The sequence below is a fragment of the Lepidochelys kempii genome, chromosome 14 (assembly GCF_965140285.1).
Source record: "Lepidochelys kempii isolate rLepKem1 chromosome 14, rLepKem1.hap1, whole genome shotgun sequence".
Classification (NCBI taxonomy): Eukaryota; Metazoa; Chordata; order Testudines; family Cheloniidae; genus Lepidochelys; species Lepidochelys kempii.
Genome location: NC_136393.1, coordinates 20,450,731 through 20,473,816, shown reverse-complemented (window position 1 = coordinate 20,473,816; position 23,086 = coordinate 20,450,731). Strand labels below are relative to the sequence as shown.

The 23,086-nt window shown below is 47.3% G+C and overlaps 1 protein-coding gene across 2 annotated transcripts in view; it reads right to left on the bottom strand.

Moving 5' to 3' along the window:
* Positions 1–2,519: 2,519 nt before the first annotated feature.
* Positions 2,520–23,086, bottom strand: part of TRIM16 (tripartite motif containing 16) — a 207,723-nt gene continuing 187,156 nt past the window's right edge. The window contains exons 1-6 of one of the 2 annotated variants that reach the window (XM_073310757.2): positions 20,393–21,071; positions 18,392–18,487; positions 14,727–14,960; positions 13,165–13,336; positions 6,091–6,186; positions 2,520–5,731 (exon numbers count right to left, since the gene is read on the bottom strand). In XM_073310757.2, the coding sequence (XP_073166858.1) occupies positions 5,094–5,731; positions 6,091–6,186; positions 13,165–13,336; positions 14,727–14,960; positions 18,392–18,487; positions 20,393–20,959 (1,803 nt within the window). In that variant the 5' untranslated portion in view covers positions 20,960–21,071 and the 3' untranslated portion in view covers positions 2,520–5,093. Of the gene's footprint in view, positions 5,732–6,090; positions 6,187–13,164; positions 13,337–14,726; positions 14,961–18,391; positions 18,488–20,392; positions 21,072–23,086 lie in introns of those variants that run through there. The other variant, XM_073310759.2, reaches the window with a different exon arrangement.

The window sequence follows — 23,086 nt, the reverse complement described above, 5'->3', positions numbered from 1 at the left end:
GGGCATGTCACAGGCTCCACATGCAGAAGCCAGTGTTGCCAACTCACATGATTTCATTGTGACTCCTGTGATTTTTAGTGTTTCTCTTAAAGCTCCCATCACTGGAAGCATGATTTGCATGAAAGCCTCAGCTTTCATATACAAATAAAGAAGCATCTAGCCCTGCAGTTAGCAGAGCAAAGCTTGAAAATGTGAAGCAAGTGTGCCCTGAGCATTCAGGAACCAGGAGGTAAAAGAAAAGAACCCAACATTCATTATTTTAAAAACATGATTTTTTTAAGCCAGACCCATGATTTTTGAAGGTTTGTAGTTGGCAGAATGAGGAAACCCCACATTTCCCCTAATTTACAGTTACACCCCAATGTCCCTGTATCAACCTGACCTCTGCCCCTACCCCTCTGTCTGGAATAGGGGCAGGACAGGAAGGAGGATCAAAGGCAGTTTTACAGCTTGCTGCCGGAAGGCCAACTCAGATGGTAACACGGTGGGGCGGGGGGGCACTGTGCCTTGGGTTCACTAGCATTAGTGGAGGAAGGGTGTGTCTTGTAAAATGGCTTTGTCTATATCAGGGTGTGTGCAACAGTGGACTCACCGCTGGGGCTGCCCCTCGCAGCCAGGCATGGGAGAGCAGCTCTGTAGTGTCCCCATCAATGGTCTGCCTCTTCTCATAACTCAGCACTGCAGCATGGTCACGGTTAGTCTCACCTCTTCTGGGCTAACAGAGTCCAACAAACAATTCCTTGTCACGTCTCCGGCTCCTGACTCTGGGCCCAGTGGTTTGAACACACCTCTCTCCAGAGTCTGACCTGTCCTTATCCCCCTACATCAGAGGGGAATCACCCCACCCTCCCACTAGCTGGTCGGAGAATCCAGCCCCATGCTGGGTTCCAGTCCAGGGAACCTAGGACAAGCAGCCAAGGTCTGCTCCATCAGACACTTGCTGCTGTCTCTCAGGACTCCTTCCTACCATTAGTTTTTCTTTAGGCCTTTTTCACCAGTCCCTTCCTGGGCTCTCTGTAACAAGCAACAACCTCCCAGGGCTTCCTCCTTGAGGCCTGGTTCTTGCCCTTGTGTCAGGGTCAACCGCAGGAGCTTGGCCCACTCCTCTGTCTTCTAGGTATCTTCCCTCCTTGAGCTTCCTCCTTGCCCTGCAAGCCTCCCTGTTCCCCACAGCACTCTCCCCTCTCTAGGGCCAAGAGAGTGGCTGGTGAATTCTTCCCTCATCCCCTGCAAGCCCTTTGCACTCCAGCTTCCTTCTGGCTCAGAACAACCTGCCACCAGATACCCAGGCTTCCTCCTAACTCAGAGCTCTCTAATTCTAGCCCCAAGCCTCTTTCTGCCTTTCCTCTCTTGGGCTAAACACCCAGCTACCCCTCTGATGAGTCTCCTCCCTAGTTTCTTTCCCACTACCCTGAGCTCCTTCCTTTATGAAGACCCAGCTCCCTGTCAGCTGGGATTGCTCACCAATTAGGCCTACCACCCATTCTGATGCCACATAATTGGACTCAGGCTCCTGTTAATCCTTTTGTTACCGTGTGGAGTACACCTTCCCTCACACAGTGCTTCATAAAGTACCAGGTTCATGGAGCAAAACACCTTATGATGTTGGCCTGTATACTGGTACAGCCTTATTGAAGTAGTGACATTCTAAGGGAGTTCTGGAATTATTGTGTATAACACACCATACATTTGCATGGCACCCTGCAAATGTAGAGTAAGATACAATGCCTTCCCCAGGGTGCTTCCCCTCACCAATAGAACAAAGACACAGGACAACAGTTCAGGCGGAGAGATTTTTAATGAGGACAACAAGGTAGGCATGTTTCAGGAAGAAGAGGGTTTAAGGAGGGTTTTAAGTATTGTTGGAAGGAGGTATTTGGGGGACAGGATGTGGAGATTTGTTCCAAATGTAGAAGAGAGCATGACTGAAGGTACAAAACTGGCAGTGGGACAGAGAGAAAAGGAGCAAGGAGAAGACAGGATAGGGAGTAGAGGAGGTGGAAGGGGAGTCAAAATTCAGAGTTTTAGACAGGAATAGGATTATTTAAAGGCATGAAGGCAAAGACAGAGCTTGGATTAGATGCAGTATGAAATAGGAAGGCAGCACACATGTTCTGGGGCAGGCCTGAGGTGATGGGCTGAAGCGTAAAAAGAGAATGGTGGTTTCAATAGAAGGCTAGATTAAGTAGGGAAGACTTGAGGGACAGAGAGGAAAAGAATAATAATATTTAGTTATATAGCAATGTAGCACTGCCCCCCTTTTACAATGGTAGGCAAGCATCTTTATCCCCATTTTACTGATCAATTAACTGAGGCACAAAGATGAAGGTGCCCAAAGTCACCCATCAACAACTCAGGAACAGAACTCCGCCCTGCCAGTCCAGTGTTCTACCTAGGGTGCTTAAGCACTCATTGCTGTAGTCTCTGAGCATCTCACCATCTTTTGTGTGTTTATGTTATACCAATAAAATAAAAACCAGCAGGATCTTATTAAAGGGAAAAAGGCAAAATGCCACATTTATTGTGAATACAGAAAGAATCATAGTAAGCAATTAGTTATAGCTATAACATTCCATTCAATTTGATATTTATTCACATATTTATTCATACACACACAGGTTCTGCAAGGTTATTATCATAGTTACCAGCCTCAGAGTTGCTCATGCCAAGCCACTGGCCAGGTGGCCTGGACATGAGGGAGCAGGGCCTTGTCAGATGCTCGTCTGATGCTCCTGGAAGTTGGTTTGCAGAATCAGACCCCAAACTTCTCACTTTCTAGAGTCCATTTTTATAGGAATGTCTTCCTATGCCAGTCTATGGGAATTGCTTCATCATGCTGTTGCTGAATCAATCAGCAGATGGCACATTCCTGATGGCTCCCTGCTGCCAGATGTTATCTTGTTCTTTGGTTCTCCCATTCTTGAGGCTGTTGGGTGGATTCCAATCTGCCCTCCGGGGGTCCTCTGGTTATTTCCACTTGACGCCTTCTTCAGCCGATGGACACTGGATTCTTAGGCTGGCACCTCCCTGATCATTCAGTTATTATCCACACACATCCTCGATCTCTGTTTTAATCACAATTGTTAACAAAGCAAGATGAATACAACAAAAGGGCAGGGAGTCTCTGGGTGCTGTTTCTGTTGTTACAGAGTATTGCTTTGAGTCTCTCTCTGTGTGAGTAGTTGTTGTTACAAAGAATTGCTTTGAGAACAGACTCTGTCTTAGAATGTACTAACACAATTAGCAGCTTGCAAGTTTCACACATAGAGGGAGAGAAACAGTACCAAAAACCAAGAGACCTCTTAATTAGTAATACCCTGGAATTTAAACTATGGGGAATCAAACTCATTTGTGATTTTAATACAGAACTTCTTTAATATGATCCAACATTTATCCTCACAAGACCCCTGAGAGGTAGGGCAAGGCTATCTATCCACATTGTATAGGCGGGGAACTGAGACACAGAGAGACTGAGCAACTTGCCCAGCATCACGCAAGGCGACTGTGCTGGTATAGGCAAGTGAACACTGGTCCCCCCACACCAATGACAGCACCCTAGCCACCGGACCAGCCTGCCTGTCCACTGACCTATTCTGCCTCCAATGAGACCAGGTGTAACGAATGAAACTGAGCAGAAGAAATGTAAACTAAACATTAGGAATATTTTCCATATAGTGAGATCTTGACCTATTAGTGCCTGATCTTCCTCTCACACAGGTTGTACACCAGTGTAACTCCACTCCAGATCTCCAGCTGGTATAAATCACCATAGCTCCACTGAGTTCAACAGAGCTAGGCAGAGCTACACTAACTGCAGATTTGGCCCAAGGTTAACTTCCATAGAGTTACACCTGATTTATGCTGCTGTAAATGAGCACAGAATCAGGTCCCTTGAAGCTGGAAAAGTTTCCCAAGGGAACTGGTAGAATACCCATTATGCTGAAATAAGGTAAAATCCTACTGAACAAAGCATTCAAGAATATAAAGTAGGGAATAATCTGTACTGACCCCTGAGAGTTGGACTACATGACCTAAAAGGACTTTTCCATCTTCAAGCCATAGGAAGCTGAGAACCAGCTTCGTTTATGGTGTTATACCAATAAAATAAAAAACAGCAGGATTTAATTAAAGGGGAAAAGGCAAAATGCCACATTTATTGTGAATACAGAAAGGATCCTAGTAAGCAGTTAATTATAGCTATAACATTCCATTCAATTTCATATTTATTCACACATTCATTCATACACACACACAGGTTCTGCAAGGTTGTTATCATAGTTACCAGCCTTGAAGTTGCTTATGCCAAGCCACTGGCCAGGTGCCCTGGACATGAGGAGGGAGCAGGGCCTTGTCAGATGCTCATCTGATGCTCCTGGAAGTTGGTTTGCAGAATCAGACCCCCAAAGTTCTCACTTTCTAGAGTCTATTTTTATAGGAATTTCTTCCTATGCCAGGTCTATGGGAATTGCTTCATCATGCTGTTGCTGAATCAGTCAGCAGATGGCACATTCCTGATGGCTCCATGCTGCTAAATGTTATCTTGTTCTTTGGTTCTCCCATTCCTGAGGCTGTTGGGTGGATTCCAGTCTGCCCTCCGGGGGTCCTCTGGTTATTTCCACTTGACGCCTTCTTCAGCCGATGGACACTGGATTCTTAGGCTGGCACCTCCCTGATCATTCAGTTATTATCCACACCAAGCATCCATCCACATACATCCTCTATCTCTATTTTAATCACAATTGTTAATACAACAAAAGGGCAGGGAGCCTCTGGGTGCTGTTTCTGTTGTTACAGAGTATTGCTTTGAGTCTCTCTGTGTGAATTGCTTTGAGAACAGACTCTGTCTTAGAATGTACTAACGCAATTAGCAGCTTGCAAATTTCACACATAGAGGGAGAGAAACAGTACCAAAAACCAAGAGACCTCTTAATTAGTAATACCCTGGAATTTAAACTATGGGGAATCAAACTAATTTGTGATTTTAATAAAGAACTTCTTTAATATGATCCAACAATGGACCCTCTTATTAAAACCTCAGTAGCATGTATCTCCTTGCTGCCCCTGCTGCCACAATACTAATATTGATCCACAACCTAAATACTGGCCAGTGCTTCCACCTCAGACGCTGAATGTGTGTTGGAAGGAGCAGCTTCCTCTGAGGAAGCAGAAGAGGAAGGAGTCTTCTCATCAGTATCCTCTGCTTTGATTATTCTGATGGAGTTTTCTTTCTTCGAAAGCCAGAAAGCAGGGTAGAGCGGCTCAGCAAATTCACACTCAAACTTGTGTAACAGAGTCATGGTGTCCAAGGTGACACCATAGAAGGACAAAGTGCCCTTGGGGTAGTCCAGATAGACCCCTATCCTGTTGAACGTGTCTGTTTTCAGTGGTGTCTCCACATCACTGTGCCACACAGAGAACCCCTTGCCATGCCACTGGATGCTCCAGGAGAAGTTATTCCCCGAGATGCAGCTGTTGCTTTCTGACCCCTTCCGGTCAATGCTTTTGTATGTCATACCAATGTAAACGCCGGCTCCGCTTATTTCAGCCTCAAAGTAGTAGCGACCCATGTACAAGCTGTTGTCTGACAGCACCTGACGCCAGTGCTCAAATCTTTCAGGGTGATCTGGGTAGGAGTGTTCCCAAGGCGTGGTGTTAGTCACTTTGTGGTTGTCCTCCAAGAGCCTGAGATATCTGTGGGCTGTGTCTGGGTCAAACATTAACGGGCAAGTGTCTAAATAGAAAAGAAAATTGTTACTGAAATGGCTAACGTGGCCTCTCCAGTGAACACTCTCCATGTTGTTTAGCCCAAGATATGAGCTATGGATCCTACTCCACTACTATACATAGTCCATTAGCTGAGCATCACTGAGCAACTGAATACCTTTGTATAGCCCAGGCGATTGTCACCGGGATTGAAAGAAGCTGTGGCCATGCTCATGTTTCAGCCGATAACAATTAAGACAACTGAGATACAGATAATCCAAGATAAACTACATAACCAGGTCGCTCTCTAGAAACCTCTTCCAAACTCCCATTCCCCTCTCCCCCATGAGCCTCATCTGCTTTAGAGTCATTAATTCCAATACTTACACTTGAGAAAGTCACTCCTAGTCTCTGGATCTGGAGCTGATATGCGGTGCCTGGATGGTACAAGTGCAGACACCATCGTTTTGATCCCACAGTCCTCTTCAACAACAAAAAGACAGTTAGTAGTCCCACAGACCACAGGTTGAAAACTGCTGTTCTGTGGTAACAACAAACTTTCACGGATCCCTTAGACACACTCTGCAACCCACCCAGGGGTCCGCGGGCCACGGGTTGAAACCCACTGCACTGCTGTAACACAAATGACAATCAATAATAATGTCAGTGTGAAGCTGGCGTGGATGAGAATCAGGATGAGGCCCACTGAATCCTGGCCTCCTGGGACTTTGTGTAAGCAGTGAAGGGAAACATGGTGTAGAGAAGTCAAGCACAAAATGTCACCTGTGGAGCCCTCCTAGGTGGCTTGCAGAGCTACATCGGTCTCAACTATGGCTAGGGAATACGTCTGGTAAGTTACTCCAGCCTAAAAGCAGTAGAAGGGCTGAAGAGCGGATTGGGTATCTTAGTGCCTCAAATCCACGAAAAGGGCTGCGCTTAACCCCACATCTCCTCAGACGTGCCTAGTCTTGGTGCCTGCCTTGCCTCTTGCATTCAAGTGTCAGGGAGTAGGGGTGAGGTGAAGCTGAGACTTATTCAGTGCAATGGTCAATGCCTGGTGCTTGATTGTATTTGTGCAACAGTGCAACAGCCTCACAGTTCCTGCTGCACACCACCCTGGGAAGGGCACTCTTGGCTGGCATGGCACAGTCCCGGTCATTTTTAGGGCTTTGTGATGCTTCTCTGATCAGCTAAACTCAAAACACAAGACCCACTCTGTACCCTAGGCAGCTGTTTCCTGTCCTTCCTTGCCAGGTGTTTCTCTGGCATAAACCCAATCGTACTCAAGCGTGCAGAAATGGGAGGGAGAACAAACCCAGAGAAGAACAGAATCAAACTGCAAAGCAACCGGTGGAGATGAGAGCAGTCAGGGCTGCAGGTCAGTGCCAATAAAAGTAAAGTCCTTCATTCAGGGAGAGTCAATAAACAGCAAGACAGAAAACAGGAAAGGCGAGACTATAAGAAATCAGCAACAGCTATCACATTGTACCTACTAAAGGGCAGGACTGAAATCACGGGGCAATGGGAGAAGCAATAGCTTGAGATGACAGAGGTAAATTTCTATGCATGGGCTAGGATGGGTGTGTCACCAGCTCTATGCTATTACTAGTATGAAAGGAATCTCCATGTGACTAGTTCAGCTGGCTTTCTGGCTGATTTGCACTGCCAGAGATAGATAGATCATGGAGGTTTCAGAGTAGCAGCCGTGTTAGTCTGTATTCGCAAAAAGAAAAGGAGGACTTGTGGCACCTTAGAGACTAACCAATTTATTTGAGCATCAGCTTTCGTGAGCTACAGCTTGGTCTCTGTGTATATAATGTCTTCTGCAGTTTCCACAGTATGCATCCGATGAAGTGAGCTGTAGCTCACGAAAGCTTATGCTCAAATAAATTGGTTAGTCTCTAAGGTGCCACAAGTCCTCCTTTTCTTTTTTAGATCATGGAGGATAATTGTGGGCAATGTTTATAGAGCATTTGGAGATCCCTGGATGGAGAGCAGTAGAGAAGGACAAAGTATTATTATTAAATTGCAGTACTCATTTATTCCAGAAAAAAAAAACAGATTTGCTGTAAATGCTACAACTTGTATGGAGTTAAAACCAGCTAAATCACCATGGATTCCACAGCTCCCTCCTCTTTCCTTCTCAAGGAAATAACTTCAGTCCTGAGGTGGCTGAGTTGATTCTCATCAGGAAAGAGCCTGGTTTCCTTGTTGTCACCTCCAGCTCATACCTGACTTTGTGTCAAGACTGCCAGCAAGGCAGGATTGATGCTGTGACCTCCATACATGCTCTAAGCAGGCAGAGATCGCACTAGCACCTAACAGCAAATAGCCTTTGCTTTACTGGGGAAACCAGGAGTGACTACATATAAACAAGTGGAACTGACTCAGCTGATAATGTTAATGCATGGGAGGGCGAGGAATTCAGCTGGATTGTGTCAGACTCATATTGCTTATCAGATTTCTATTGTGGACTAAAAAGGCATTTGGATAGCAACCTACGTAATATCCAGGCCTTTTCACACAGTAAATCATTAACTGCTGATTGAGGTGGATTGATCATTTGAAAGAAAGAGTGGGACAAAGTTAAATAGTGAGGGGAGGGGGCAATACCTGGAATGTTTCTACATTCTGCTTGCTCTCTTTTCTAATCACAGTATTGTGCTTAAATAGAAACATCACCCCCAACACACACACCCCTTAATCATCCCACTTTTCCCGCATGCTTGGACATCCAGTAAAATCGCAATCTCTACATCCCAATCTGTTACCATAGGAATCAGTGTGTGATGTTGCAAATCCAGCATGATGATCTCATTGCACACAGGAAGGATTGTCTGGTGGGTTTCTATTCCTGACTCTGCCACTGTGACCTTGGGATTGTCTGTTTCTGGGGGCCCGGGAAGCCTGCATTTTTTTTTTTTATTATTTTACAAGGCCTTACTTTATTGAAAGAGGATAAGACGACACTACCACAGGGCAGGTTCAAGGTGGAAGCACAGCAGAGGGCATTTCTGACAGTAGCAGAGCACAGTTCCTTGCAAAGCACTGGTGAAATAGGGCAAGGCTCTGAGTGCAGACAGAACAGAGACTGCCTTGGTGAGTCTGTGTAAAAAATGCTGATGGGTGTGCTGTACACCTTAACCAGAGGGAGAATCCAAAACCCCCTGGAGCAGGAGTAGCTGAACATCATGGCTTGGAGACAAAGCAAGAGTTCAAGAAAACACAACCAGGATGCCAGGACAGGAACATACACCCACAAGCAAGGATTAGAACAGAGCTTCCTTATTTTGCAGAGAGTCTAATGGAACAGTATGAAGGTAGAGATTAAATATTGCAGAGAATCTGTACAGAGCATCAGACAGTAACAGGGGATGAGGGATTAGTATAAAATGGGACTGAAGTACAACACCGAGAGCTACTCAAATGCACTGTATGGTGTATTCAAAATAGAAGAGTCTGCCAAAGATGGTCCAAAGACATTTGGCCCTTCAGAGCCCAGGACCGGCTTAGGAGGATAGTCCACGCATGGCACAGAGAAGCATCATAGAATCATGGAATATCAGGGTTGGAAGGGACCTCAGGAGGTCATCTAGTCCAACCCCCTGCTCAAAGCAGGACCAATCCCCAACTAAATCATCCCAGCCAGGGCTTTGTCAAGCCTGACCTTAAAAGCTTCTAAGGAAGGAGATTCCACCACCTCCCTAGGTAATGCATTCTAGTGTTTCACCACCCTCCTAGTGAAAAAGTTTTTCCTAATATCCAACCTAAACCTCCCCCACTGCAACTTGAGACCATTACTCCTTGTTCTGTCATCAGCTACCACTGAGAACAGTCTAAAGCCATCCTCTTTGGAACCCCCTTTCAGGTAGTTGAAAGCAGCTATCAAATCCCCCCTCATTCTTCTCTTCCCCAGACTAAACAATCCCAGTTCCCTCAGCCTCTCCTCATAAGTCATGTGTTCCAGTCCCCTAATCATTTTTGTTGCCCTCCGCTGGACTCTTTCCAATTTTTCCACATCCTTCTTGTAGTGTGGGGCCCAAAACTGGACACAGTACTCCAGATGAGGCCTCACCAATGTTGAATAGAGGGGAATGATTATGTCCCTCGATCTGCTGGCAATGCCCCTACGTATACATCCCAAAATGCCATTGGCCTTCTTGGCAACAAGGGCACACTGTTGACTCATATCCAGCTTCTCATCCACTGTAACCCCTAAGTCCTTTTCTGCAGAACTGCTGCCAAGCCATTCGGTCCCTAGACTGTAGCGGTGCATGGGGTTCTTCCGTCCTAAGTGCAGAGCTCTGCACTTGTCCTTGTTGAACCTCATCAGATTTCTTTTGGCCCAATCCTCTAATTTGTCTAGGTCCCTCTGTATCCTATCCCTACCCTCCAGCGTATCTACCTCTCCTCCCAGTTTAGTGTCATCTGCAAACTTGCTGAGGGTGTAATCCACACCATCCTCCAGATCATTTATGAAGATGTTGAACAAAACCAGCCCGAGGACCGACCCTTGGGGCACTCCACTTGATACCGGCTACCAACTAGACATGGAGCCATTGATCACTACCCATTAAGCCCGACAATCTAGCCAACTTTCTATCCACCTTATAGACCATTCATCCAGCCCATACTTCTTTAACTTGCTGGCAAGAATACTGTGGGAGACCGTGTCAAAAGTTTGCTAAAGTCAAGGAACAACACGTCCACCGCTTTCCCCTCATCCACAGAGCCAGTTATCTCGTCATAGAAGGCAATTAGATTAGTCAGGCATGACCTTCCCTTGGTGAATCCATGCTGACTGTTCCTGATCACTTTCCTCTCCTCTAAGTGCTTCAGAATTGATTCCTTGAGGACCTGCTCCATGATTTTTCCAGAGACTGAGGTGAGGCTGACTGATCTGTAGTTCCCAGGATCCTCCTTCTTCCCTTTTTTAAAGATGGGCACTACATTAGCCTTTTTCCAGTCGTCCGGGACTTCCCCGGATCGCCATGAGTTTTCAAAGATAATGGCCAATGGCTCTGCAATCATATCCGCCAACTCCTTTAGCACTCTTGGATGCAGTGCATCCGGCCTCATGGACTTTTGCTCGTCCAGCTTTTCTAAATAGTCCCGAACCACTTCTTTCTCCACAGAGGGCTTGTCACCTCCTCCCCATGATGTGCTGCCCAGTGCAGTAGTCTGGGAGCTGACCTTGTTCGTGAAGACAGAGGCAAAAAAGCATTGAGTACATTAGCTTTTTCCACATCCTCTGTCACAAGGTTGCCTCCATCATTCAGTAAGGGGCCCACACTTTCCTTGACTTTCTTCTTGTTGCTAACATATCTGAAGAAACCCTTCTTGTTACTCGTAACATCTCTTGCTAGCTGCAACTCCAGGTGTGATTTGGCCTTCCTGATTTCACTCCTGCATCCCCGAGCAATATTTTTATACTCTTCCCTGGTCATTTGTCCAATCTTCCACTTCTTGTAAGCTTTTTTTTTGTGTGTTCAAGATCAGCAAGGATTTCACTGTTAAGCCAAGCTGGTCGCCTGCCATATTTACTATTCTTTTTACACATCAGGATGGTTTGTCCCTGTAACCTCAATAAAGATTCTTTAAAATACAGCCAGCTGTCCTGGACTCCTTTCCCCCTCATGTTATTCTCTCAGGGGATCCTGCCCATCAGTTCCCTGAGGGAGTCAAAGTCTGCTTTTCTGAAGTCCAGGGTCCGTATTCTGCTGCTCTCCTTTCTTCCCTGTGTCAGGATCCTGAACTCAACCATCTCATGGTCACTGCCTCCCAGGTTTCCATCCACTTTAGCTTCCCTACTAATTCTTCCCGGTTTGTGAGCAGCAGGTCAAGAAGAGCTCTGCCCCTAGTTGGTTCCTCCAGCACTTGCACCAGGAAATTGTCCCCTACCCTTTCCAAAAACCTCTTGGATTGTCTGTGCACCGCTGTATTGCTCTCCCAGCAGATATCAGGGTGATTGAAGTCTCCCATGAGAACCAGGGCCTGCGATCTAGTAACTTCCGTGAGTTGCCGGAAGAAAGCCTCATCCACTTCATCCCCCTGGTCCGGTGGTCTATAGCAGACTCCCACCACGAAATCACCCTTGTTGCTCAGACTTCTAAACTTAATCCTGAGACACTCAGGTTTTTCTGCAGTTTCATACTTGAGCTCTGAGCAGTCATACTGCTCCCTCAAGTTGCAGTGGGGAAGGTTTAGATTGGATATTAGGAAAAACTTTTTCACTAAGAGGGTGGTGAAACACTGGAATGCGTTACCTAGGGAGGTGGTAGAATCTCCTTCCTTAGAGGTTTTTAAGGTCAGGCTTGACAAAGCCCTGGCTGGGATGATTTAACTGGGAATTGGTCCTGCTTTGAGCAGGGGGTTGGACTAGATGACCTTCTGGGGTCCCTTCCAACCCTGATATTCTATGATTCTATGATTCTATGATTCTTACATACAGTGCTACTCCCCCACCTTTTCTGCCCTGCCTGTCCTTCCTGAACAGTTTATAACCATCCATGACAGTACTCCAGTCATGTGAGTTATCTCACCAAGTCTCTGTTATTCCAATCACATCATAATTCCTTGACTGTGCCAGGACTTCCAGTTCTCCCTACTTGTTTCCCAGGCTTCTTGCATTTGTGTATAGGCACTTGAGATAACTTGCTGATCGTCCCTCTTTCTCAGTATGAGGCAGGAGCCCTGCCCTCTCGTGCGCTCCTGCTTCCTCCCGGTATCCCACTTCCCCACTTACCTGAGGGCTTTGGTCTCCTTCCCCCGGTGAACCTAGTTTAAAGCCCTCCTCACTAGGTTAGCCAGCCTGCTGGCAAAGATGCTCTTCCCTCTCTTCGTTAGGTGGAGTCCGTCTCTGCCTAGCACTCCTCCTTCTTGGAACACCATCCCATGGTCAAAGAATCCAAAGCCTTCTCTCTGACACTACCTGCGTAGCCATTCGTTGACTTCCACGATTCGACGGTCTTTACCCAGGCCTTTTCCTTCCACGGGGAGGATGGACGAGAAGACCACTTGCGCCTCAAACTCCTTTATCCTTCTTCCCAGAGCCACGTAGTCCACAGTGATCCGCTCAAGGTCATTCCTGGCAGTATCATTGGTGCCCACGTGGAGAAGCAGGAAGGGGTAGCGATCCGAGGGCTTGATGAGTCTCGGCAGTCTCTCCGTCACATCGTGAATCCTAGCTCCTGACAAGCAGCAGACTTCTCGGTTTTCCCGGTCGGGGCGGCAGATAGATGACTCAGTCCCCCTGAGGAGAGAGTCCCCGACCACCACCACCCACCTCCTTAGACTAGACACCTCCCCGTATGTGCTTCAGGTAGTGGGTTTTGGGCAGCAGGCATTTTATCAGGACCTCACTTTTGCCATCTGGTGACAGCACTAAAGTGTTCACAGAGAGAGAGAGAGAGCTCTGCAAACGTACACTTAAACAGCTGCAAGGCAGAGGATGAGACTCACCTTCCTTTGCAAACTCCTGGAGCTTTTCCTTATAGGTGGTTTGTACAAGCTGTAGCAAGAGTTCTGTTGACTCTGAGATGACCCTTCTGATCCCTGACAGTTTATCTTTGAGTCCAATATAAACACTGGGAAGCACATCATCCCCTGTGTTCTTCTTGAGCTCACAATATTCCTGCCAAAAAAAAAAAAAAACAGTTCTGTTTAGGCTCATTTCCTCATATGTTTGGCTGATTTTGTACCAGATCCATCTCACGATGAAGTTACTAGCAAAATCCAAATTGACTTTAGTGGGAGCAGATTCTGACCCTTTCCATTCCATTGAAGCCCTGAAGAACTTAAACTCATCTGATTCAGGAACCTATATTATGGGAGATCCTTAAGATCAGGCTGAATATGAAGTTCACCAGATAAACTTTATGATTGTAAAGCTAAAGCCAAGGAACAGCAATCTCTGGACCTCACTACAAGCTTCCCTGTACTCTGAGGGCATTAGAAAAAGAAGACCAGGGTCATAAAATAATGAAGGAAACAACACACCCAGCATTTATAATGAAATTACAGTGTTGTTGGCTGTAGGCTAATAGTGCATCTCAGTCAGTTCCAGGGAGAATGAAGAGAAGTCTTAGCAACTTCTAGAGATAAAGGTGTAGGGCAAAGTTCTATCATCTTCATCCAGAGCTTTGCACAGTTTAGGCTCAAACAATGTGGCCTTTAGAGATCTGAAACATTTTCCTTCTTTAAAAACAAAGGTGAAAAAATCTCACCCTCTCTCTCCTCCTAGATTTCAGAGCACTTTAGGGCTGAGAGGCACTTTGACAATCTCAGTCTTACACTCCACAACTCAGGGAGGGTCAATCAGTTCTGAATTTGGAGTCAGAATCTTCATTTCAGGTTACAGGAGATGCAGGCCGGTTCTAATGTTCTTAGAAGGCCTGGCACCATTTTTCAATTATAAAATAGCGCAATGCAGTCTGATTGTACTGCACACTTGACCTGAACGCCACAAACCAGACACTTATCTACAGACACACCATCCCCCAGGTCTTTATAATGGAAAGGCAGAGGTGAAAGTAAGCCGGTACGGTCCAGTACGGCGTACCAGCAAGAGCCAGTATGCCGTGCCGGACTGGACCGACTTCCCCAGGCTGGTGCTTTAAAGGCCCTCAGGCTCCCCGCAGTGACAGCAGACCCAAGCCCCTTAAAAAGCCGCCCGAGCCCTGCTGCCAGAGCCCCAGGGTAGTGGCAGCAGGGCTCCGGCGGTGAATTAAAGGGCCGGGAGCTCTGCTGCGGTAGCGGTGGCTGGAGCCCTTTAAATCACCCCTGAGCGCTGGGGCTCCCAGCTGCCTCTGCAGCTGGTAGGTCCCGGGGTGATTTAAAGGCCCCAGGGCTCCAACTGCAGCTGGGAGCCCCCGGGCTTTTAAATCTTGATTTAAAGGGCCTGGGTATTTAAAGGCCCCACCTCTTCTGGTTGAGGCCACGCCCCCCTGCTTAGGACTCCAGAGTACCAGTAAGTCCTTTAAGTTACTTTCACCCCTGTGGAAAGGCCTTGTCCTTCATGCTACCTTAAGGAACAGGATGTCACTGGTGTGGAGGGCCATCTTCTCCAGCCTGAGTTTATTCTCTTCCATGGCAGCATGCTTGTGCTCCAGATGGATCTTTATCCCGTTGGCTTGATTCACCGCTACGTGCTCCTTCTCCTCTAGAAATGCCAGTACATCCGAGTGGGCCATCTTGACAGCTTCCAAGAGCTCCCCAAACTGACCGGACACCAGGTTTTTCACTTCGGAAATAGAACTCTACAGGGACAAAAGCCACCGCTGTTGCCTTTTCCAACCAGCCTCGCCGTGTCGCCATTGCACCTTCCTGGCAAATGCATCAGGATGTGCAAACAGCATTTTCTAATCACTGTGGAGATGCCTCCACAGCACAAAGGCAGTGACAGCAACAGCTAATCAGTAAATCCAAACCAAGGAACTGGAACCCATGGCCTGTTTCCAGCAGATCCTGGTCTCTTCCCCTATGCCCCAACACACATACATACACACAACCTGAGAGCAGTTTAGGGCTCTTAGGTTTTGACTGATTAAGGATCATAGCCAGGGAAATACCTTTCTGTGACAGAAAGGTTAAGTTAATCAAAGTTGTAGGAGGTGGCGAGTTGACCCAGGAAGGGGATGGCATTTCTTTTCAGAACAGAGAATTGGAAGGATGAAGGAAAGCATGCCCATGTAGCGCTGTGTCTTCCCTTTCATTGTGTTATGGGGTTAGATCACAGTGAACCATAGGCCTGAACCAGTTATGCATTGCCCATACATAAGAAGACCAGCTATCTCAGCACCTGGCTATGGAGGGATTTGACACCAACAACCCAACAGCAAGCCTTCTGAATGCACAGTACTGATATCCCAGTTAATCCCCATCATTTATTTATAAGTCGGCATGGAAGGATTCGATTTTTATTGGTAGGTGTCAGTAAAGATTGATTTCGCTGTACGCACGCAAACCAGCAAAAAAATATTTCCATCAACCGTAATCAAAATTCACAGACAGGCACAGGAAGAAACATTCTGCCTGAGCACGTGGCAGAGTTTGATTTGAGGATATTGACTTTGGCTATTTTGAGATGTGATGCTGACAATTTGTGTTGTAATGGTTATCAAGCTTTCATTTTTTGAATCTCAACGTCCACTGTCATGAAACAATTATTGTTTGACCCTCCCCATTGACGGACACCCCCATAACTTCCCACAACTGTGAACATTTAAATGAATAAAAAATAAAAATGCTTAAAAATAAATATGAACACAGTCAGCTGAAATTATAAAAATGAAAGTAAAATTCTGCCAAGCCTATTTATAAGGCTGGTGGCCAAGTTGCAAAGCACTGAGACTTACTGTGGAGAATTGGGCAGTTGGGGGGGAGAGGGGAGCTCTCAAAGTACCAACAGAGAGGGGAGAAAATCCACAGGAGTAACACCTCTGTTCCCACAATGAGCTTCCCATGCGACAAAGCACAGCACACACAGAAACGGACATGGAGGCACTTCCAATGGATAATTGAGAAGGTAACACAGTCATAGGCACCGACTCTGAGGGTGCTCCGTGGGTGCTGTTTGGTGGTGGGAGGTACGGGGGAGGAGCAGGAACGTGGCGCGCTCAGGGGAGGAGGCAGGGAAGAAGCGGGGCTGGGATTTGGGGAAGGGGTCGGAATAGGGGCAGGGAGGGGGTGGAGTTGGGGTGCGGGCTTTGGGGTAGGGGTTGGAATGAGGGCGGGGCTGGGAGCAGAGGGGGGTCGAGTAGAAGTTGGGGCCTATGAACACAATGAGAAAACAAACAGGATCTCTTCTCATTATTGAAGTAGGACAGGTATTGTATGGCACAGAGGATGCAGCCGCACCTGCACTGGGGCTGGAGCCCTGCTGCTGGAAATGGAAATAAGGCATAACTTCAATGAATCACAGGGTAAAATTCCACCCTGATTTCTACTCAACAGTCCCTGGGGGGAAAGTACCATGTGGCCTCATGGAGAGGTTACAGGATCTCTCCAGCAGGATGGCTACAACCAGGCTGACTTGGATCCTCTCCATACTTCCTTGTAAAACAAACAAAAACCCTCATTCTCCCAGATTATCAGAGTTGAGGACCGGCTCCTCAAAGGCATTTAAGCCCCTAACTCCCATTTCTGCTCAGACTGCCTACAAAGAGGTGAGTCAGAGCCAGTGGCTGTTGATCTGAGAATTCATCCAGAAATAGAAACTGGACTCAGACCAGCAAATTATCTCACAGAGGCTATCAGGAGGTAACGACTTTCCCCTAGATTTGAAGCAGCCACCTAGAAATGAAGGGCTTCATCTCTCATTAGCCATGTCCTGAGGGTTGGTTCTGGAATTACCATGAATTGCCATGCAGAAAAGTAACATCAAAACAGTGCTATCCGAGGAAGCAGCTGCGGAGGCTGTACCATGGAGTGAAGTCTGCGGGTTTACGTGAGTATTATGGCCACAACACAGGACAATTTCAAGAGGGTAACAATTAATATGATTAGTCCGCTTTTCAAACTGTTGAAACGTGACACTGCTCTTTGGAAGCCCTGTGGAGATGTGACTCACCAAAGATGCTTCACATAGGCAGCTGGATGATATCATCAAACAACAGTTCTGGGTGGATTCTCCACAACAGAAGCCGGCACAAAGCTGACCCTGCCCTGGAATACTAAATCTTTTGGCATTTGCAAGTGTTCCCACACGAGATGAACAAAGCCACTTGGATTAAAGGCAAAGCAGCCCAAAAATCTCCCCCGCAATTCAAAACAAGCCTGAAATTTGGTGGAGTTTTTCAGCTTTTGACAGTCGTGCATTTTAATTGTCACGTGGCCTCTGGACGTTGTGATTCTACCCAGGCTAGGACCCCACTGTCTTTTTATAGTCACTTTTCAGGGTAATACTGCACTGGAGGGGAGTTTGAGCTGTGAAGTTGAGATGTTATCTGAGATTGTCCAAAGAATTTGGGATTCAGTATCTCAGTGTAACCCCTAAGTGAATGTTTGCTACAGGTCCCGTTCTGTGAGCAATCTGCAGAGGAAAAGAGTTAGTTACAGCCCCATGTAGGAAGCTTTAGTTGAGCTGCTGCAGCTCTCTGAGCTCCCAGTTCAATCTTTGGTGTCAAGCTGTTTTTTATGTAATAGTTAGTGGGCTCGATTCTCAGTGGTGTAAATCTCTCTTTCTGAGGTATTTATCTGGTCCCCATTACCATCATGTCTGAGCACCTCACAATTTTTAACATATTACTCTTCACAACACCCAAGAGGCAGGGCAGTGCTATTCTCCCTATTGTACAGGTGGGAAATGGAGCCAGAGGGAGACTAAGTGGTTTGCCCAAGGTCACACAGGAAGACTGTGGCAGAGCAGGGAATTGAGTCTCGGGTTAGTGTCCCACCCACCCTTCCATCCAACCTGCCCCATTGGCATGTTATTGTCTTGCTTCTCAGGGTTTTTAATGGAATGTGAGTAGCGGCTTGTGACCAGAGAGGGGAGAGCATGCCAGCAGCATGGAACAGGCATGGAGATGTCTGCAGATGACAGAAACATGGAGGCTTCATACACTTCACACATAAAGGATTGTAAGACCATTATCCAGGCTACCGTTAAATATCATACAACCATTTTCATTCCATTATTATGGGTTCAGTTTAATCTGAGGAGGAGAAATAACCCAAGTTCTGTCCTTACCACTATAGACTGTGTATTATTCTGCAGCTTGACAATTGCGTTTTCAGTGGACTTCAGTTTCCAGTCGTACTCTGCTTGAGTCTGCAGAAGTTCTCTCTGTGAATGGATGAAGCAGGTGTTAACAATCCACTCTCTCAGTGACCAAACAGGATAGCAGAGAGAGGGTTTTATGAAACTCTATAGCTGATTTTTGGTACCCAAAGCAGCCAGCTGGAACCCGCTCCACTTCCCACAGACAAAAGCAATCCACAGACTCACAACACTCTGGACATTTTTATTAGCTTCTGTCTGATCTGGGGAGTGTGTCATTTTTTCCAGCAACACAATAAATTAGAAAATTCTGTCTCTGCAGCTCCTGCTACCTTTAGCAGCTGGGAAAGCCTATGACAGCAACAGAAACAGCAAATAAAACATCCTTGGTTACACATGGCTGGAGTAAATAAGCCCTAAGAAGGTCAGTCATCCAGAGCAGTGGAAGGGATATGTCAGAATCCAGATCAATGAGTGGGGAAAATACAAGAGGAAAGGGTCTGGGTTTTGCCTTGATCTTTCATACAAAGACTAGGAACAGATGGAATGGTTAACAAACGTAAAACCAATCCCTCCAGCCCACCCAAATCTTGGAACATTTCTAGACCCAAATTTGAAGTAAAAATTTTCAAGGTTCTGAAAAAAGTTTCCCTCTCACTTCTAGGGTCTGAGTCTGCTCTCATTTATACTGGTTTTCACTCCATTAACTCCATAGGGCGCCTATGTGACTTGGAGCCAGAGGTCCCAGTTTCAAAAGTGACTCATGGTCAGGTTTTGAAAGATATTCAGAAACCTAAAGGGGCAGGTAGGTTTAGTGGAATTTTCAAAAGCACCCAGGCACCAAACTCCCACTGAAATCCCCCCAAACAGCTATCTGCATCTTTAGGCCCCTAGATACCTTTTAAAATTGGGCCCTAAGTCACTTTTGCAAATTGGACTTGGGCTCCTGAATCCCATAGGTGCTTTAGAAAATTTTACCCATGACAAAAAGACCAGAGTATTAACATGAAATGGCCCGTTTGATTCTCACATATCATGCCAAAGCCGGGTTGTTGGGGGGCGGGGAGGGGACAGGCTATAGGCACAACTGGAATTCCCATTATAAAGCATACAGCATTGAGAGACGCTGTTGGCTCATTTTAAACCAGGAAATCTTTAGTCCATTCACAGATAAATCAACAGCATTTTTAAACAAACCTTCTCGAGCAGGTACTGGCAACAGAAACCTGCTCCTGGAATGGAGCCCGTTTCCGCCCCCAGCTGGGAGTGGAAGGGAAGGTAAACGCAAGCTGCAAAGGGCACAGATTTGTATCTCGCTCAGTATAGGAAGAAGAAATGCACCTATATACTTCCCAAACCAGGTCTTTCACTGCTACACACTACACAGTGGTGCTCTCTAGGGTCAAATCCTGGAGCCTTTACTCAGTCCTTACAAAGACAGTGGGCTCGACTCACCCCCTCACTGGGTTTTACTCCTTTGTGATTCTGTTGAGCCCAATTCTGAGCTCAGAATCAGAACAGTAGTGATTCATATCCTCTTGGCACAGGGGGAAGTAGTGACACACGGTCTCAGGCCCTGGGGAATCAGGCCCATTGGTATTAATGAGGTTACTCCTGCTTTACACCAATGTGAGTGGTGGTTTTGACAGGGTAGAACCTGAGTAAAGACTTGAGGATTTGGCCCACAGCCAGGGACAACAAATCCCTCTTTGATATAAAGTACAAGTAACTCATTAATGAAACCAAGAGCCCTACACAGGCTACAAATCAGACAAGACCTAGGGCTCCTCTCCCTTATCACAGCTTCAATCAGGAGCAAACCCACTCATGCCAAATCCTAGTGTAAGAGTAAGACGAGTGTATAACAGTTCTGAGTGAGAAGGCCCTGGGCCCCACTCTGCCTCTATGCCCCTCTGCATCCTGGATCACTCTTCCCCAATGAACACCAATAAATACCAGGCAGTGACACACCTCATTGTCCTTCCTGGCTGCCTCACAGGTGAGCAAGTTGTGCCCCTTGTGCTCTTCGGCCAGGCACTCCTCACAGACACACACCAGGTCGGTCTGGCAGAACCACCCCAAGTGGCCTTTGTGAGTCTCACAGGTCTGCAGATCAATGTCCTTCGCGGGGTCCATCAGCTTGTGGCTCCGCAGCTTGCTGTTCTCCAGGTGAGGCCGGAGGTGGTCCTCGCAGTAATTCACCATGCAGGTCAAGCAGGACTTCACTGCCAGGACCTTCTGGGCCATGCAGAAGTCACACCGGATCTCTTGCCCATCCTCCAGACTGTTCCCCTGCTCCAGAAGGCCAGGCTGGCCCGTTGCCATCTCAGAGCCATGTACAATCAAACTGCCCTGCAGGTCAGGTCCTGGGCTAGTGGCTTCTGGGCTTTCATGGCCACTCAACTCTTCACCCTCAGTTTTCTCACCTGGGAAGCCATTGCCCTCACAGACCTGGTGCCCTTTTGCCTTAGGGACAGGGTCACCTAGTACCAATTCCTGGGTCAGCCTGTCTGGAGCAGTGGGGCCACAGTCAGCCATTTCTGAGTTCCTCTGCCTTCCAAGGCATGCACACTGTAACTGCACAGCAAAGGGGAAATGAAAGAAAGTGACACACCTGAACTCACCCAACTGCCTGCAGCTGTTAACTCTTTCCAGCCCCTTTCAGGAAGTAGGAGTGCAACCAGAGCCAAGAAGCAAACCGCGAGTGAGTTTGTTCTGTGAATGACAGGTTGTGTGAGCTGTAGATAAATGCTGCTCCTTAAAAGCTGTCAATCTTGTCACTGTCCCTCTGTCTCAAATCTACAACCTTCCACCCGGATTTGCTGTCCTCTGTACTTCCAGCTACAGTTGGCTGGAAAGTTGTTTTTTTCCTCCCAAATGAAAAATTTCAAATTTTCATCAGGAACCAAGAAAAATTCAGCTGAAAACTACTGAAAATAAACAAAAAATTGGTTTTGGGGTTTCCAACAAAAAATCAAAAATTGTCAAGGAAAGGAGACCCTTTCTGCAGAATTTTTCATTTTTGTCACATACCCAGATTCCTAATGAAAAAAAGTTTTGATGAAAAATTTTCAACCAGCCCTCCCTGTATCCTGACGAAATGTACTATTAATAGTGAGCCAAACCCTCATGTTCTTCCACGGCACACCTGTTGAACGGTCTAAATCTTGATGCCCTGATGAGTTTTTTATTCAAATGGAATTGTGACTGAGCCAGGACTGACTACAATCTGAATGAGACTGCCAGGACTTGGCCCATTAGTTATATTTAATACTTGTAGGTAGGCACGCTTTTCATCTTGCAACAACCACTGAGCTAGTTCTCTCTGAGAGGCTGAGTTATGGGGCAGAGATTATTTAAATCCACATGCCCTTTGGAAACTTTCTGCACAAAATATTAGCTCATGTTCTTCATTTTGGCTTTTAGCCCCTCCTTTGCTCATGGGAAACACAGCCGATACAGTTTAAGTTCCCAGTTTTATCATGTGAGCACTGAAGGAATTTGCTGCTCTAAATGCAGCTTTTCTCCTGCGTTCCCCTTCCTCTGTTCAGAAAAGCAAGGCTGAAAAAAGTGAAACTGGTTCTTCCAGTGGATGGTGGAGTTGTGAAATAAGAGAACTTCCACTCAGGTGCCATCCCTTTTTTGGCATCGAGGAAGAAGATGGTGATAGGCATCTTTGGTGACTCCAGGATGGTTTGCATCATGCCTCTATATCTGAGGCAAAATGATTTAGGGGTTTAGGGAGGTTACCCTTTGCTATTGTAAAAGACTCGTAGACTTTAAGGTCAGAAGAGACCATCATGATCATCTCGTTTGACCTGCATATTGCAGGCCGCAGCACCTCACCAGTGCCGGGTTTACAATGGCACCAGTGGCACCATGGAGCCAGGCCCATGCTCTGCTTGCACTGTGCCCCAAGACCCTGCCAGCCCGCTGGTTCCCCCCCACCATTTGCTCCTCTTGGTCTGCCCGCTGGCCGGCCAAGGGCTCCTCTCCACCCCCTTGCCCCACCCGCCAGCTCCTCTCTGCCTCCTGGCCGGACCCCAGAGCACCTCCGGCTCCAGGCAGTCTCTGCTTCCCACCACCTGTGGGGCCCCACCTGTCTCCCCGGAGCTGAGCCGCCTGGGACTGATGCAGAAGCCTGGCCAGTCTTGCCCAGCTGGGGGGAGGGCAGTGGAGGGAGAGGGGGCTTGGCTGGGCCCTTCCAGGCAAGTAGGTCCTGACGGAGCCCTGGCTGCATTGTCAGCTCAGCCTGGCAAACACAGTAGCCTCCCAGCAGGGCTGGTGAGTGCGTCTGGGAGGCAGGGCATGGGGGAGGGGGTCTCTGGAGGGCCTTGGGGGGTGGGTGCTGGGCTGTGAGAGGGCGGGGAAGATCTCCGTGTGTTGGGGCACTAAGTAGCGGGGGTTCTGTGTGGGGTGCTGGGCAGTTGTGCTGTGCAGGGTACTGTGCATTTGTGGCAGGGTCTGGGAAGGTGCTCGGCATAGCGGGTCCAGGGGGGCTTTGGCCATAGGGAATCGGGGGGGGGTGTTCCAGTGTTGGGCAGGGGGCTGTGTGGCACAGCATGAGCCCACTCCCAAGGGGAAGGGGCATGCTGGCAGCACAGGGCCAGGAGGGCCATTGTGCATCTGGCAACTGCCAATTTGTAAATAGTGCTAAGATATAAT